Below are 17,717 nucleotides of genomic sequence, written 5' to 3'. Positions count from 1 at the left end.
TTTATGTATACCTATGTCACAGTATACACAGACAGAGAACAGCAATCCAAATGCCACAATTATTTTGATGGATTGTAATATAAATGATGTTTACAACATAAATATTATATATATTAGTTAATGTATAATGAAATGATACTTTAATTTTAGCCAGTCATGGTCATCAGAAAAAAAGAAAAAGATTATATTTAATTATCTTAGGTTCAATTTTTTTAATCAGGACAAAACTACTATTTTTCTGATCAGAAAAATAGGAACTTTTAGGTTTCAAGTCTCATAATCTTGATATATTATTAAAACAGTATTGTATTACCACAAAAATAGAAAGAAATTCATAGAGATATTTTTTTGGAATACAGTGATACATATGGCAGAGAAACATGGATAACTTGGTAAACAAGAAAAGAAAATATAAGACTTGAAATGTGATGCTAGGGGAAAATGCTGAAATTCAAGTAGGTTGATAGAGTACAAAATAGAAATGTTTTAAGAAACGCTGGAAAAGAGAGAAGTTTGCAGCAAAATTTTCTAAAAAGAAGAAGGTTAATGAATCACATACAAGAACATCCCGTTTTATTTATTTTGGTAATATTGGATTGTTCAGAAGGTAAAAATTGTAATAATTATTTGTGGAAACAAAAATTAAAACATAAAAATTTGACTGTAACTGTCAACCTATAAATTAATATATTTTTCCAGTCATGTGTTAAGTTTTCAAATACCTAATTATCAAAGCTGATATACATCTCTACCATTGTTACGGCTAGTTCTGCTTGAACCAGCAGTTCTTTTACACATTGAGGACTTACCACCAGTTTCTCTAGCACGCTGTGGACTGGTATAAGAGTACATATTATATCCAGGTATAATGTGGACTCTTACATCCCCAGACGGTCGAGCAACTTCACCACGTGACCTTCTAGAAAATGCTACAGTTGTTTTACAGCAGCAATAATGAAATAAATTGATATAAGCATTCCTAAAATGACGATTGGTAATACAATAAAGAAAATTATTGATGCAAGATTTACTGAGAGCTAACCATGCTAAGTTATAAAATGTGCGAGCATCCAATTTTTGAATATTTCCAATACTTAATATGACTCCAAAAGGTGACCAAAATATAAGAAACATTATAAAACTATAAAAATTTGTTTTCATCAAAGAATAATCCCAAGAAAATGTAACTGGTGGTTTAAAACCTGGATCGGATTTTGCTAATCGAACATGAAGAACAGTTCTTAAATAAAATCCAGATGTAAGGACGGTCGGCAAAATTACAAATAATACGGCAACTGTAACTTGATATGAAAATAAACCAGAAAATTTTCTTGTGCAGTAATCTGGACCGAGATTACAAAAAACCTGAGCTGTTACAGCGCAACTGCTTAGCACCCAAATAAAAAGTACAACGGCTGTTATACGACCGGATGTGAAACTAGAATAAGTTTCTGCACTGAGACAAAGTCGAGCATAATTTTCAACTGCTGTGCCAAATATAGTTAAAACAGTTACAAGCCAGCATAAACTAGCTAGAAACCACTGAAAGCTGCATACAGGAGGAGAATCATGTAGACCAGCAAGAATAACAACTGCAGAAGCTGGCATCACCAAACCCGTAATCAATAGATCTGCCATTGCTGTATTAACCAGGAACACGTTACCTAATGTAAACAAAAATTAACAAAAAATAAATTAAAAATATTCAATTTTATTATGCAGATTATTAAAAATTGTTAACAGAACAAAAATATTCATTGAATTATTCACATCTAGAACAGAAAGCAAAACTCTAATTCATTAAAAATAAAAATTTATTTAAAGATCAGCATGATAAAATGAGGATATATTTTTTTTAGAACAACAGAGTATCAACTGCTCACTTTCTAAACATCTATATATACCTCCATGTGATCAGATAAAAAAATATATTTTATTAATTTAAAAATTAAAATTCATTTTTAATTAGGTTTTTTAAATTGCATTCCAAACACAACACAGAACCAGCCTTAGGTACAAAGATTTCATTCAAAATAGTAAAATATCATTATTTGAGTTAAAGCATTTAAAAAACCGAGGTAGTTAATTCAATGTCCAAAATGATATTTAAAACACAAAAAACTTAAAAAACTAAGAAATATTATTTTAATAAATATTAAGATTTTCAAAATAGCCCATTTAAAAATAGAATTTTATCAAATTTAATTGCAGACTGTTAATTTTTTCTTATAATTCTCTGTGTACTAAGTGCATGTAGACTTTTTTCCTCTGAGAGAAACTCCATCAAAGTTTCTTAATTTTGCCATTTATGCTTGAGATTGTCTGAAAATGTTTAATTATATCTACTTACTACCCATGTTTAATCAAATGTTAATCAGCTTTTCTAAATGAATTTGACGTCAACAAGAAAGTAACTACAACTACTGTACAGAGGGTTCGGAAAATTGCTGTGTAGTATGCTTTAGAATTATGTGGTGCATTCTGTTCTTTCACCATTAGGTTAGTTGCCCTGTGAATTCATTGGGCTTTGCTCATTAATGAACCAAGCCATCAATTGTTGAGTTGTGATTGAATGTGCTTCATTTCATTTACCAGAATCAATAGTTGTAAGAACCGTAATGATTCATTCAGCACAGGAATGCATTTTTCTTGTTGAACACAAGACAAGTATACTGATTTAATGAAGTACACAAATTTTCTATCAAGTTTCCAAATAGTCCTGTTCCTCACTACAATGCAATTCAAACTCTTATCAAAAATTTCAGGGAACAAGCTCTGTTGAAGACACTTTGTTGTTCAAAGGGGAAGACCTCCTAAACTAAACAAGCAGAAGCTGCTTCTATTTCGGATGCTACGGCCAAAAGTCCATCAAAGTTAATGCGTAAGTTAACACAGCAGCAAGATATCGGACACGCTACTGCACATAAAGCTGTAAGAAAAGAACTAAAACTTCTTCCTTACAAAGTAATATGTGTTCAAGAACTGAAATCTACATATCATGCCAAAAGACTAAATTATTGTTAATGGTTTAAATGTTTTATTGACCAATATTCTGTAAGTACCCTTGACATTACATTTTTACAGATGAACTGTGGTTACATCTGGGTTGAGTATATTAATTCATAAAATACACCTCTGTGGTCAACTAACCCCCATGAATTACACGAACAATCTTTACACACAGAAAAAATTGGAGTCTGGGTTGGTGTGAAGAGAACACATATTGTGGGTCTTATCTTTTTTTGAAAATACAGTTAATAGTGATCGCTATTGTGCTGTTTTAACAAACTTCATTAGTCAGTTGAAAGTGGAAATCAATCACGGCTGGTTCCAACAAGATGGCGTCACAGTGCACATAGCTGACAGGTAAATGACTTTTTATGAAGTGTCTGTGGTGAACAAATCATTTCTAGGGATTTGTGGCCTGTACAATCGCTCGATCTGGCTCTCCCAGATTACTTCCTATGGGAGGCAGCAAAACAAGCAGTGTATCGCAATAGACCATGCAAGACTGATAAACTAAAAACCGTAATAACAGCATATGTACGAGACATTTCAGTGTATCAGCTGGTTAAAGAGATTGAAATCTGAGCAGTGTCGTATTGATGTTGGAGGAGTTCATTTTCAACACCTTTTATAAATTATTCCAGTTATTGTAATATCCATTTCTGTAGAATAATGAAATAAAGTACAAAATAATAATTAAGAAAGTTTTGTAATTACACTAACAACTTAAAATTGATTAAAAAATTACTTAATACAGTACCAACAAAAAAGATAACATCAAAAGAGATGTAGATATTTTGTTTACATTATTAAGACATAGAATTATTAAGAATATTAGAATTTATTAAGTTACTTTCAAATTACATGGAAATTATTGTTTTTTCAAAAGTTACTTTCACAGCTAATTATTCAGCTACTTTAGTGGAGGTACTAGTATCACTATTGTTAAAGGTGATAAACTTGAAGTGCTCAAAAAAACCCCTAACAGCACAAACATGCAGTGTCTTACACATACTTACATCACACCCTTAGCCCAAACCCAATAATCGTGTTACATTAACCCAATAACCAAATAATATTATAACTAATAATCATTATTAACCTTACAACTTAAAACTAAACTATAACTTAAATCATTACAAAATACAAAACAACTTAAAATCATTTTTACAAAATCATCTATGAAGTGTTTCCATTTTATCAAATAAACTACATATACAAATATATATATATATTTTAAATTCTATAATATAAACCTAGTACAGACTATTAAGATAAGATGTATCTTACCTTAATTTTATCATGAAACTACAATCACAGGATCCACATCCTCAGTCATGATTGAATTATTTAATTAAATTTCATATTAAAAATACTAAAATAAACAGTTTATATTATAGAATTTAAAATTTACTGCAATTTAACAGTACAGAGGAGTAATATGAATCTTAAAAAGATTAATTTCAGTAAAAAAATAAATACTTTTCAGTACAATACTTAGAGGTAAAAAGATACTTTTTGGGTAAAAAACTAGATAGAGCTTTTTATATTAATGATTATATAAACTACCTCTTTTTTTAAGATGATCTTCAATCATAACAGCACTTATCATATATACATTTCCAACACTACCAATTACAGCTAATCCTACAACAAGCAGTAATCTGGCTACTCTGCTCCAGTCAGACACTTGTTGTAATGTTACAGGTGATACAGGTGTGGTGATTGTAACAGTATATTCTGTTATCGCATTTCCTCCACCACCTATATTGTCAGTCGCCATAGCAGCAACTGTTGTACTGTTTACAGCCACCATTGGTAAAACAGTAGCTGAAAAAAATCAACAATAGTTATTTGAAAAAGAAAAATATTTAAAACCAAGCTCTAATTATTAGTTTCCTGTTAAATGAGATTTTCATACTGTTATCTTGTAGAAATAACCCTGTACTCCAAAGTAAGGAAACTTTGTTAGCAGTATACACTGTATTTTAAAACCAACCATTTTTTAAGGTAAATAAGGAAATTTTATCTAGGGGAAAAGTAATTACAACAGGTTACATGAATAATGTCACTTTAGTAATTGATCTCTGAAGCAAAGATATAATTTTTGTTTTTCATCAAGAAGGTTTTGGGTTCAAATCCCAAGACTTGAGATTTTTCATATGCTATAAAATTTGTCTATCATAGTGACTGTAATTGACCATTAGCTTGTTTCTCAGAGAATATACAATCAATAGATATACAGTCTATCTCTTTTACATAAGCTTAAAAGTTGTTAATCTCTTACTTCATTTCGTAAATTATGTTCACTACAGTTGAAATGTCTATACAACATGATAAAGTAATAGAAAAAAGTGATAGATATTGTAGTTTTTTGAGGAAACATCAGTAAATAGGTTGTAGAAGGCTATAAAAAAATGCTTAGTGAGATAGTTACTTGAAAATCATCTTTATTTTTCAACATTATCTCCAAAACCTGTTGCATAAAATCCTTTACAATACTGTCACAGCCATTTTTTCAACAGTTGTCTGGGCATTCACTACTAGCCTAATTTTCTGAAATTCAGTTCTCAATCATGCTATAAACTAAACCATAATAGCATACATTTGGAAAATCTTGTCTAATGTTACTCGCCATCAGTTTGAATCATTTCCTTCACCTGTCGCACAATTGGTTCTATCACAGTGTAGACAGAACAATCATCAATCTTCACTAACAGCTTTCAAGCATCCATGAGACAATTTTTGACTTGAAATTAGCTTAGTTGTGCTCCTTTTTACATGTCAGACACTTATATACAAAAAGAAAAAATTTCTTACGAATACCTTTTGTAGGAAATCATTTTCCCATAAAAAATATATAACAGCATGCTGCTCTTTTAATATATATATATATATATATATATATATATATATATATATATATATTCCTTTAACACAGTTACTCTATTTAAATTGAGCAAGCCACATCTAACTGAAGATCATCAAGTTGAACTGTCCTGCCATCTATGATACTTCTGGAAACTACTCACTAATATTTTCGTCTGTCCAACATCAATTTGTGGTGTAGTTAATAACTTCTGCTTGTAGATGGCTTTGATTTCTCTTCACCATTTCTCCAAAGGTGCAACTAGGTGCAGTAAACTAAAGATTTTATCTAAATAAAACTGAATCAGATATAATAGAGATTACTGGATCATCGAACAACATTCTTATATAATGTATCAGACATTTTACACACTGTAAAAGTATATAATAAAAATTCATGAGATATATTTATTTTCATAATTCTGTATAACCTTCAAATTTTTAACAAAAGCTGAATGAAGTGACACCTGTGTCATACGTTAACAAACATGGAATTTAAAAAATAATAATAACAAACACTATAACATAGCAGAAAAAATACCAAGGCATGGTCTACAATGCCATTATATAATTCTACATAGAGTAGACAAATTTTTAAATGAAATAATTTTGTAAGGCATCTTTAAAATTAATATTATTGCTGCTTAAAATATCATTTGGCAGACTACTGAAAAATTTTAATGCCATACAAATAGCAAAGCATCTTCATAAGTACTAAGTTATGAGTTACTGTCATAGATGTAAAGTGTTTTGGCAAGATCAAGATCACAGAAAACATCAGGAACACTCTATGAGTTATTTAGAGCATCCAATACATTACTTATTAAATTAGAAATAGTAAAGTATATTATACAGCCTTCTCTAATCCATAAAGAGAACCAGAGAACACATCATTCACTTCAAAGAGCAAATCTGATTGTAACCGATCTTTTCAAATTCTTTAGAGAATATTAGTAATAAAACATTTGGTCTATAATTACTTAGATCTTATTTTATAGAGGAGTTAAACAATAAATTAATTTAAAATTAAATGCCAATTTCAATGGTGGGGGATAGCATCTCAGCTTTTCATCCAGAGGTCCCAGGTTCAAATTCTGGTCAGGCATGGCTATTTTTCATATGCTACAAAATTCCATTTCCATATCCCATGCAAAAGCTTCAAGCTTATGAGGTGATTTCATCAAGCAAAAAAAAAACATAAATAGCTTGTGAAGACTAATTAATGATTTTAGAAAGGTCTGCTGAGAATGTTGCTTCAATTAAACTACCTGGAATCTCTTCTCAATTGTCAGAAATAATATTTCTCAATAATTTTATAATCTTCTGCTCATCAGACTTCATGAAAGAGGAAAATTGAAATGAAGGTTTATTAAAAATGAATTTCACTTTATAAAGTATAACTTTATATTTTAAATTATCAATCCCTTTAATAATTAAAAGTGCTTGAAGAATCAGCTGTTTTCACACAAAATTTCATTAATTTTTTTTCAGGCTCAAAAGTTAAAATATAATTACTGTATTATAATTTATAATACTCAAATGTTTTTTTTGTGTTTTTTTTTTTTAATAAAAACTAACTGAAAAATAAACAACACTCAACTTGTTCGTAACACTTTTTTATTAACCCTCAGAAAAGCTACACAATCTTTCATTCTCCTTACAGCTCAAACAATATTTTAAAATGATTTCTTTTTAATATTTATTACAATTAATTAAACATTTATTGTCTTTAAATTTACTGGGTATCTTTGTTCCTTAGTAAATTTTTAAATTATGTAATACATTCTAAGAAAGTTATTATAAATTAAATCAACTGACACACTTAATCTCTAATCAAAGGAATTCTTTTATCTACTAACAAAATTCTTTCATCTTATCACTGTTAAGAAATCAGTTACTGATTTAAGAACAATTTTTAATATTTTAGTCACAAAAATTATCCATAAAATAAAAAGAGTAGAAACCTGGATTTGAAAGTATTATTATTTGACCAGGAAATAATTTATTAACTATAATATTTTCTAAGTTAATTATTAAATTATATGTAATTATTATTGAGCCCAAAAAGGAAAACTTCATAACATAATGCTTAAGATGACAAGAAAATACTTCTCAGTAGTGATTTTTTGTATCTAAAGCAGACACTGTTGAAATCACTGATTTATATTTTAATATACATAGAAACAGAACAGCTTCAGAATTAGTGACCTATGAGTAAATATAACAGTAAGGTTCTAATATTGTAATTTCAATAAATCAGACCTATAAAAGCCTATAAACCTATAAATAATGATAAGAAGCTATGTGAAGTTTGGAAATTTTTGTTTTAGATTTTACTAAAATTTAAAAACTTGTTAAATTTGGTTAGTGGTAAGCAAATATTTACATAACCATTTTTTGAATTACTCAAGCTTCCAAAAGCATATCTGATTCATCAGTCTTTTATAAAATCTGTCAAATGTCTGAATTTATAAAATATGTAACCAGTGTTTACCTATTTATAAAATTATTTTTTTGTATGTAATGGTTTTGTTTTTTGTTCCACATCTACTGATTTTTTAGAGATCTCTACTTCAGCAGATTTTTTTTTATACATTTAATTAAAACCTTAGTTTAAATTATTTTTATTGTAAAGAAGTAAGTTCACTATCACAGTTACTGATACAAAATGAACTATTCTGCTGCTATTACAGTCTATTGATAAATACTGGAAATAATGTTTTTGTACCACAATTTGAATATAAATAAACATATATATAATTTCCTTAATCTAACTGTCACATTCAAAAGTTTATACATATCAGCAAAAATGTAATTAATGAAAAAGTAAAACAATTGAGTATGGTGGTGAATGGATAAATGTAATTTAAATTATTCAGTTTTAAATCTATCCACATGATTATACAAAATAAAACAGTTTTAATATCTACCAACAAATTGTAATACCAATATAATATTTGTTTTATATTACTGTCTTGAGATGGTAAACATACTACTTCATAATTTTATTATTTTAAAAGTATATTTTTATCAAATTTTTTTTTTAATATTTTGATGAATTAGGGATCTGAAAATAAATTAATAAACTGAAAAAGAAAAACAAAATTAACAAGTGCAGAAAGTATATATTAACAAATAATTACGTAGGAAGCAATTTATTAAATTTTTATCAATGTTTAAGTTGTAACTAATATTTACAATATTCAATTGATTATTTCCTATTTTAATAAAGGAATATTTCTCCCGAGATTAAAAAAAAGTTATATTTTACAGAATCACTACTAACAAGATGACGATTTCATTTTCAATTCATTTTATATTCCCACAACTTTTTATTCTTGTAAACTTCTTATTATACCATCAAATACTATAGTTTAATAGGTTTAAAAGTGAAGATTAGAAAACAAATTTCTCTGAAGAAAGTTATGACATTTCTCAACTTGCTTTAATTTTATTTTATTTTTCGATATTACCCATATTAAGTAATTTTAAAACTTAAAAAAAATGTTTAATGATATCCTTTAATATTTTTTCTGCTACCTTTATTTATAATTTTATTATTAACACTATTTATCTTTAGATCTAATCTGGATGGTAAAGTACACATAAGTACTATAGAATTTTTCAAATGATTTAAGCTCTAAATGTTTAAATGATAGGCTCTAATGTTTGTATGACTCCTCTAAAATTCTATTCAACTAACTCCATGCCTAACTAAACTTTCAATCTAATCTTCAGAATCAATCATATAGATAAGCTTTAAGACAATATCTCTATCATGAATCTCAGAGAATTCACAATTTTTTTAAGATTAGCTTTATGAATATTAACAAAATTAGATTTTAGTTGGTCCTAATTCAGCTACTTTTTTCAAATTATTAAATTCAGATCTTGTCCTATGGATTGGGAACCTAGTTGCAAACAACAGGACATATCCCCTGACTGTAAGAAGAGAAAGGTTAGTATGATGGATGGTCAGACAACTAAAATAAATAATAAATCTGCTACTATCAAATATAAGTTTAAGAAGTAGAAAGAAATTTTTGGTATTTTTGTAGAATGAAGTGCTTTACGTAGTGAAATAAATGGACAATAAGAAAAAAAGAAAGGAAAAGAATATAGGCATATAAAATACGTTACATGAGGATGCTGAATATTAGGCAGTCAGATAAAGTATGAAATGAAGAGTTATTAAGATAAATAGGAGAGGAAGATTTTTATGGCCGAATCTTGTAAAGAGATGAACTGGGTTGCTGGGTTATATATTAAAACATCCATGTTTAGTTAATTTAATGATGAAGGGACATGTAAAAGGTAAAACCTTTACAGGAAGACAAAATTAGTTAATTTAGAATACTCAATACAGTATATATTAAAGTTAAACAGTTGGCACAGAAGACAAGGAATAAAGAGTAGCATAAAACAAGTCAGTTGATTAATAACAAGAACAAAAAAAAAACACAGTTCAGACAGAATTAATGTTTATCTCTAGTCCTTAACTGTTAATCATTAATCATGAACTGCATATGATGAATAATTTTATTCATCTAATTAATTTCTTTTTTCAATTCAGCATCAGCAAATGATAGGCCTCCACAGAGTCCTAGTTCTGCTTTATTTTAGTCCCACAATTATTTTGTATGATATTTTAAGTTTATTATTTTAAAAAAGTAACATTTAGCAGATTTATTATCATATAGCTAACATTTTGTAACTGTTTGCGAATTCTGCACATCTTTGATTGAATGAACTTAATCTGGAGTTAAAATTAATCTGTAGTGATAATATGTGTTTTATTTCCCCTGCCACTAACTATTTGGTATGTGTAAAAAACTTTATTCAATCATTTCAAACTTCAGATTATTCAAGAATTTATTTTCCTGCTTTAGATTATCATTACATGTTTTTAAAGTTCAGCATTTATTTAAAACAATAATAAAAATATTTTTTTCCTGGTTGGCATCCTCAAATCCCTTAAAGCCAACTCCAACTTCCAAAGGAACTACTGGAAAGGACTGCAAAGAGGCAAATCAAAGATGGGTAAGCTGGAGAACAGTAAGAACTTTTATATGCCAATACATCAGTCTAATCTACAAATATATACAATAATATATAAATGGGAATAACACATAAAAATCAAACGCCAACCACCAAAACAGCTGCAAGTAAGACATTTCCATAATAAGGTAGAATCCGACAAAGTTTGTAAAACCATAGAAATACTATTATAATTAGGAACTAAGAGCAGGAAAGGACAATAAAAACAGATACAATGTATGATTTAAAATAACCAAATGATATGAATCACAAAAATAATTACAAGATGAACATTACTATTATAAGAAGGTAAGAGATAGTTGAAAGATAGACAATTCAGTCCCTATTATTGGAAATAACTCAACAAATTATTCTGTTGAGTTGTATCTGAACAAAATCAAGTGAATCAGCATATCTGTTTGCTAAACTCAGGTATCTTATGACAGGAGAACATTGAGATCGTCTTCTTGTATATGTAAAATAATCTGAAAACTGTTATATTTCTCACTGAACTCCTTGAATCAATCTCCTGGTGAGACGATAAGCTTCCACGTAGATAACCCCTAATGAATTTCAAAATTCATGAAAGTTCACCAATCCATAAGCGATTCACTACCTAGTTCTGTACATTGAGCATTTTAAGAATTGCTGTCAAACACATCAGAGAAACTCCCTCTCAACGTCACAAAATTTCTTCAAGCTTCTATCATATCAGATATATATAATTTTTCATGATTTCAGATAGTCATACAATATTCAACATGTGGTTGCATTAATGCCTTATATAGCCATATACATATATTTTGAAAATATCAAAACAGTCATCTTGTCACACCCAAATTTCTTCTAGCTATTGAGACCACTGTTTCAATGGGCCATAAAAACGGAAGCTTAGACTCTAAAAGAACTCCCAAGTTTTCAACTTCTTTTAATTTTAATATCTTTTAACTCTTTTAATTGTAATATGTTTTAATAACAATAACAGTAGTAATTTAAGCTTACCAGAGACTGAAGTATGTAGAATTTTATAATAATATTACTTATCTCCTAAATCTAACGCACATTTTAATAATGATTACCAAATTACAGTTTCAATTTTCAGAAATAGGAAAAGTCCTTTAACTGAACAAAAAAATTAGTTTTTCAGATGATTTTATAAATTCCTCTTTCATTGTAGAAAATGTAATATTTTAACATACATTTTTTCCAGTAAATTTTTGTTTAGATCCATGAAAAATTAATTTTTACAGAGCAGATATATAACACAGCCAATCAATTTTTATTCATTTTAATTAAAAGCTGATTCAAATAGTTAATTATATTAAACATTCAATCTTTGTATTATAGACATAAAAATGTGCTAATAGCATTTACATAATTTCGCAGTGAAGCTATAAAAGAAAAAATATAATAGAGGACAAATCAAATTTTACAAGTATAGCATACAGCAAATGGAAGCAATAATACAATAACAAAATAGACATGTGTGTGTGTGTGTGTGTGTGTGTGTGTGTGTGTGTGCGTGTGTGTGTGTGTGTGTGTGTGTGTGTGTGTGTGTGTGTGTGTGTGTGTGTGCGTGTGTGTGTGTGTGTGTGGGTGTGTGGTGTGTGTGTGTGTGTGTGTGTGTGTGTGTGTGTGTGTGTGTGTGTGTGTGTGTGTGTGTGTGTGTGTGTGTGTGTGTGTGTGTGTGTGTGTATGTATGTATGTATTTTAAACATAGAAGTAAAAAGGGCTCCCTCTAAAATAACTAATAGCAACTGAAAAATATTATATTTATTATATAAAATAATATACATTACATATGGGTACAGTTATATTATATATTACATTTTAGATTAAAGCCTAAGATTTCAGAACTTTGAAATGTTTGTCAGTTTCAATCACATCATTATATAAAATTCACAAATTGTATGTTTTAATTTAAATATTCCATGATGTTGGAGAAAGATATAAAAATGCAATAACAAATGAACTGTATCAATATTCACATATATATTTTTTTGTGTGTATTTTATGTGGGCGAAAACGCTTTGGCATTATCATCACCCAGAATAAAATTTTATAAAAGAAAATAAATAGTAAAAAAAAAAAAAAAACTAGAACTACCTCAAAAACTAAAAAATTAAACAAACATTTAGAACTAATATCACAACTAAGAATTTGTTTTTAAAAATCACTTAAAACTATTATCACAGACGTAAAGCTAAACTTAAAAATAAGCGTAAAACTAATAAGTAAAATTTAATTAAAAATAAAAAAGAGTTTAATAAAGTTCAAAAGGGGTTTAGAGAGCCCCAACTCGGATAATGGGAAGGCTAAAAAATTAACATAAAAAACTAAACCTAGGTTAAAAAATAAATTTTAAAAAGCTAAAACTTTTTACACTAATTTAGTTTAAAATTTAAATAAACATCAATAAATTCAACAAAGTCCGAGAGGGGTATAAAAAATATCCCTTTTTGGATAAGAATAAAAAAAAAATGAACAATCATAACAATTAAATGAACAGAAAAACAAACACATTAAAATAATTCTTCAGCAGTAGAATAAAAAATATATACCACAACTTCAAATTGTGTGAAGCATATAACCACTTCGTAAAAATAGCAACACTTCTAAAACTTCCTTATTATTGCCCAGAATTTGGCAATGTTTCTATGAAATTTTTATTTACTACACGACACCACATAACATACGCATCCACAAGTAAGTGGCGCACAGTCATGCGGCAGTAGCATCATGTTCATAGTGGTGTGTATCCTGCTGACACAAGGTACTTGTGTATGACTCTGATGATATTTATATATTAATAAGTGCTACTTCATCCCCACCGGGTTTGTAAATTTTAAGTTATAAATGAAGAAACATGCTGTTAGAAAAAAATATAATGTATTAACACTGAATATTCACATTAAAAAAATTTCATCATGTTGAAGCTAGCAACTACGAACAATTAAAAATGTTATGAAAAAGCAGATATTTCTTTTTATTTATTACTAGCAGACCCGGGCAATGCTTCGTTATGGGTATATATATATATATATATATATACCCAAATTGAAAGTTTGATAAAACATTAACAAAATGAACATTATGGAACTTCACAAAATTTAACCTTCCCTTTTTCCATTTTCCCTTTCTTTCCTTCTCATTTCCCCCTTTCCCCATTCTTCTTTTCCCGTTTTTCTTTTCACCATTTTCCCATTTTACCACATTCATTTCCCCCATATCCCCCTTACACTTTACAATTCCCTTTCCTTTCCCCAGTTATCTTTCTCCAATTCTCTTCCCCTTTCCATTTTCTTTTTCCTTTTCCCAGTTTTCCCCTTTTTTCTTTGTTCCATTTTCCCCTTCTTCCCTTTTACTTTTTCCGATTTTTCCCTTTCTCCTTTTTTCCCCGCGCGTAAATCGGTCCAGTAGTTTTTTTAGTCTATAGCAGACACACATATCGGAAACATTGAAATGGAGTCGTCAAATATTTAATATAGCGTGTGTTGCTTTTATGTCCAACAAATAGCGCTATTTAAAAAAAAAACATGTTTTACCTGTCACAGGTGTGACATCTTAGGTATATAAATAGTAACCCACCGGGTTGGTCTAATGGTGAACGCGTCTTCCCAAATCAGCTGATTTGGAAGTCGAGAGTTCCAGCGTTCAAGTCCGGGTAAAGCCAGCTATTTTTACACGGACTTGAATACTAGATCGTCGTTACCGGTGTTCTTTGGTGGTTGGGTTTCAATTAACCACACATCTCAGGTATGGTCGAACTGAGAATGTACAAGACTACACTTCATTCACACTCATACATAACATCCTCTGAAGTATTATCTACACGGTAGTTACCGGAGGCTAAACAGGAAAAAGAAAGAAAGGTATATAAATAGTAGGTATGTAAAAACACGCACGTATTCCAATGCAACGTTGTGTCAAAATTTCAAAACAATCGATGAAGAACTTTCGGAGATTTAAGATTTTGAACACACGAACATTTACATTTTTATTTACATAAATGTGGTTGCTAAACAATTTATTCATTTTACTAATTTTAAAGTAACACTATCTTCAACATACCGGCCACCAAAAAAAAAAATATATTTTTTTACTGTGCTAAAATAATATTAACATTGACATCTTATCTCATATTAAATCTTAAAGACAAGATATCCAAAAATAAATGATAAGATTAGAACAATGCAATAAACTGACTGACAAAGATATAGTACTCGTACATAATAATACGAGCTATGTTACTGACAAAGACAACATGGTTCAAGTAACAATAATAAACACTTATTAGTTAAAAATTTATTGAAGATTATAGGCCTTCAGGCAATGGCAATTGGTCCTTTAAAGGTGCCTTCATTGTTGCGTAATGTCACTACCCGCACAAGATTGTCAGATCCAGCGTACGTTTGTTCCACGACACCCAGCTTCCAACGCAGGGATGGCATGTTGTTTTCTTTTATTAGAACCACGTCACCAATGTTAAGACTGGCTTCTTCATTTGTCCATTTTTGGCGCTGCTGAAGAGAGTTGAGATAATCGGCTGACCATTTTTGCCAGACATGTTGAGCCATCTGTTGAATTCGCTGCCAATGATTTAACCTGTTAACAGCTGTCAGTTAGATCAGGATGAGGGTTGAACTGGTAAAAGGCACACCAATTAAGAAATGTCCAGGAGTAAGATAAGACGTCCAGGAGTTTAGATAACGGTCTAGAATTTAAGCATGCTTCTATTTTATTTTAAAACAAATAATTAAAGCTGTATGTATTTCAGAAACAGATAGTTTACCATTATATCTCTGGTTACAAGCTATTCTACAATATCTTATAAAACGCATAAAATGTGAAATAGTTCTTTGTAATCGCACAAGTTTTGAAAATTTTGAAAAAGAATTGTAATCTGTTTCTACAGATATTAAACTAATCTTATGTTTTTGTTCAGCTTCCCTTCTGAATTGAATTTGGCCACATCAATAGGTCGTGGGTTAACTATTCGAGGCCATTCCACCAAAGCGAACTAATGATAAGATCTTCAGCATTAAGACCTCTTGATAACAATTCGGCTGGTTTATATTCGAGGATACACGATTCCAGTTCTCTATATGCGTATTCTTTTTAATTTCGCTTACCCTATTTGCAACACAGGTTTTTCATGACGAAGAGCATTTACTTAACCAAGCTAACGATATTTGAATCTGCCCATAGTTACATTCGATCAAAGGTGAGATTGATGACGTTAAGAACTTTTGATCTCAATCGCGAAAGTAATACAGCTCCGCACAGTTCTAACCTCAGAACTGAGATTCGTTTCAGAGGAACTACCCTTGATTTCGCACGTAGTAGTTTCCGCCACTATCTGTGGAACGTATATGTAAACAAGCACTATACTCCCTTTCAGAGGCATCCGAAAATCTGTGCAATTGTAAGTCATAACATCTGTCATTTCCCAAGATTAGCCTGTCGATTTTGATATTGTTCACGGAGGATAGACGCTGATGAATGTTTTTCCATGACTGCTCTAAATGTTCAAGCAAGGGATTATCCCATCCAAGGGTTTCTTACCAAATCCGTTGCACAAGTACTTTACAAATTATAACTAATGGAGCTAACAGTCCCAGAGGGTCAAAAATTAATACGATAATAGCTAAGACTTTTCTTTCAGTGGTTCGCGCTTGAAAATATTTATCTTTACTACCTACCCCACAGACAATTTGATTTTGGTCAGCGGCTGGTAGCCACACTAATATAAGTGTTTTAACTCTATCGCTGCCATCACTGTTTAGTGAACAGTGATGGCAAATGTCAATTTAACCTATGATAATTTACAAATTTACAGCTTGCCTATATTTCTTAGTTCAAAAAGAAACTGATATATTAACAACTGATTTTATTAAAATAAATTAGTTGCTGCATTAGGCCTATTGTTCTTTCATTTCTAAAGCTGAAATTGATATTAAAAATTATATTAAATTAATGTTAAATTCAAATTAAAATTAATTAACAGTTTTAATTAAAAATTCAAATATGATTATGAAGTGATTTTAAAAATATGGGAAAAAATTATTATCTAAAACTGTCAGTTTACTTTAAACTAAAATTATCGATTTAATTTTATTAAAATATTATATATTATTAAAGTGACATACCTGTTGTTTCTGGTGTAACAGTTAGCATAAAATTTGCATTTTAATCAATGATAATTTATAGAAGTAGACTTTGTTTTAATAACAATCTTCTTATCACAGTGTTTATGTGCAACTGGATAACAAAGTTGGAAAAGTTGCATTCTTTTAATTATCAAGTTAGCCACCATTATCACAAACTGCAAAAGAAAAGGAATTGCTTAAAATTATATATTTGTAAAACATAATATTCTTCAACATATAATACACTGTTTTCAAAGAAAATTTTATATTAATTGATTCTTTTACATTATTTATTCCGGTCTGAAGTGCAAGTGGCCATAGTTTGAGTTACATTCTTTGACAGTAATGATATAATGATACTGACTGAGAAGTACCTATGGTGAGTGAAGGTGTAACTTGAAAGTCTGAATATCATATAGATTTTAATGGGTATGCTGATATATAAGCAATATATTTCACTTTGGTAAAAAAAGGCAGTAGCTAACCACTTTACATATGTTTTCCTTAGTAAGCCTGGCATAAAATTTAATTATTCTTAAGTATGGTTATGATATTTTCAGGAACAGCTTACATCTTGTGTAGAATAGCCTACAACCAATGTAATGATAGGACGTAGAATACAATGTTAATATAAATGCAGATTATGAAATAATAATA

General features: G+C 29.3%; 1 protein-coding gene across 1 annotated transcript; it reads right to left on the bottom strand.

Annotated features, from left to right (window-relative positions):
- Positions 1-729: 729 nt before the first annotated feature.
- LOC142329510 (melatonin receptor type 1B-B-like) lies at positions 730-17,088 on the bottom strand. Its single transcript, XM_075374185.1, has 3 exons — positions 17,061-17,088; positions 4,576-4,836; positions 730-1,664 (listed from the first exon to the last, which is right to left on the bottom strand). The coding sequence occupies exons 1-3, from the start codon at positions 17,086-17,088 to the stop codon at positions 730-732; spliced, it is 1,224 nt and encodes a 407-aa protein (XP_075230300.1).
- Between the last annotated feature and the right edge of the window lie 629 nt (positions 17,089-17,717).

The sequence above is a fragment of the Lycorma delicatula genome, chromosome 8 (assembly GCF_047948215.1).
Source record: "Lycorma delicatula isolate Av1 chromosome 8, ASM4794821v1, whole genome shotgun sequence".
Lineage (NCBI taxonomy): Eukaryota > Metazoa > Arthropoda > Insecta > Hemiptera > Fulgoridae > Lycorma > Lycorma delicatula.
This window is presented reverse-complemented; position numbering and strand designations above follow the sequence as displayed.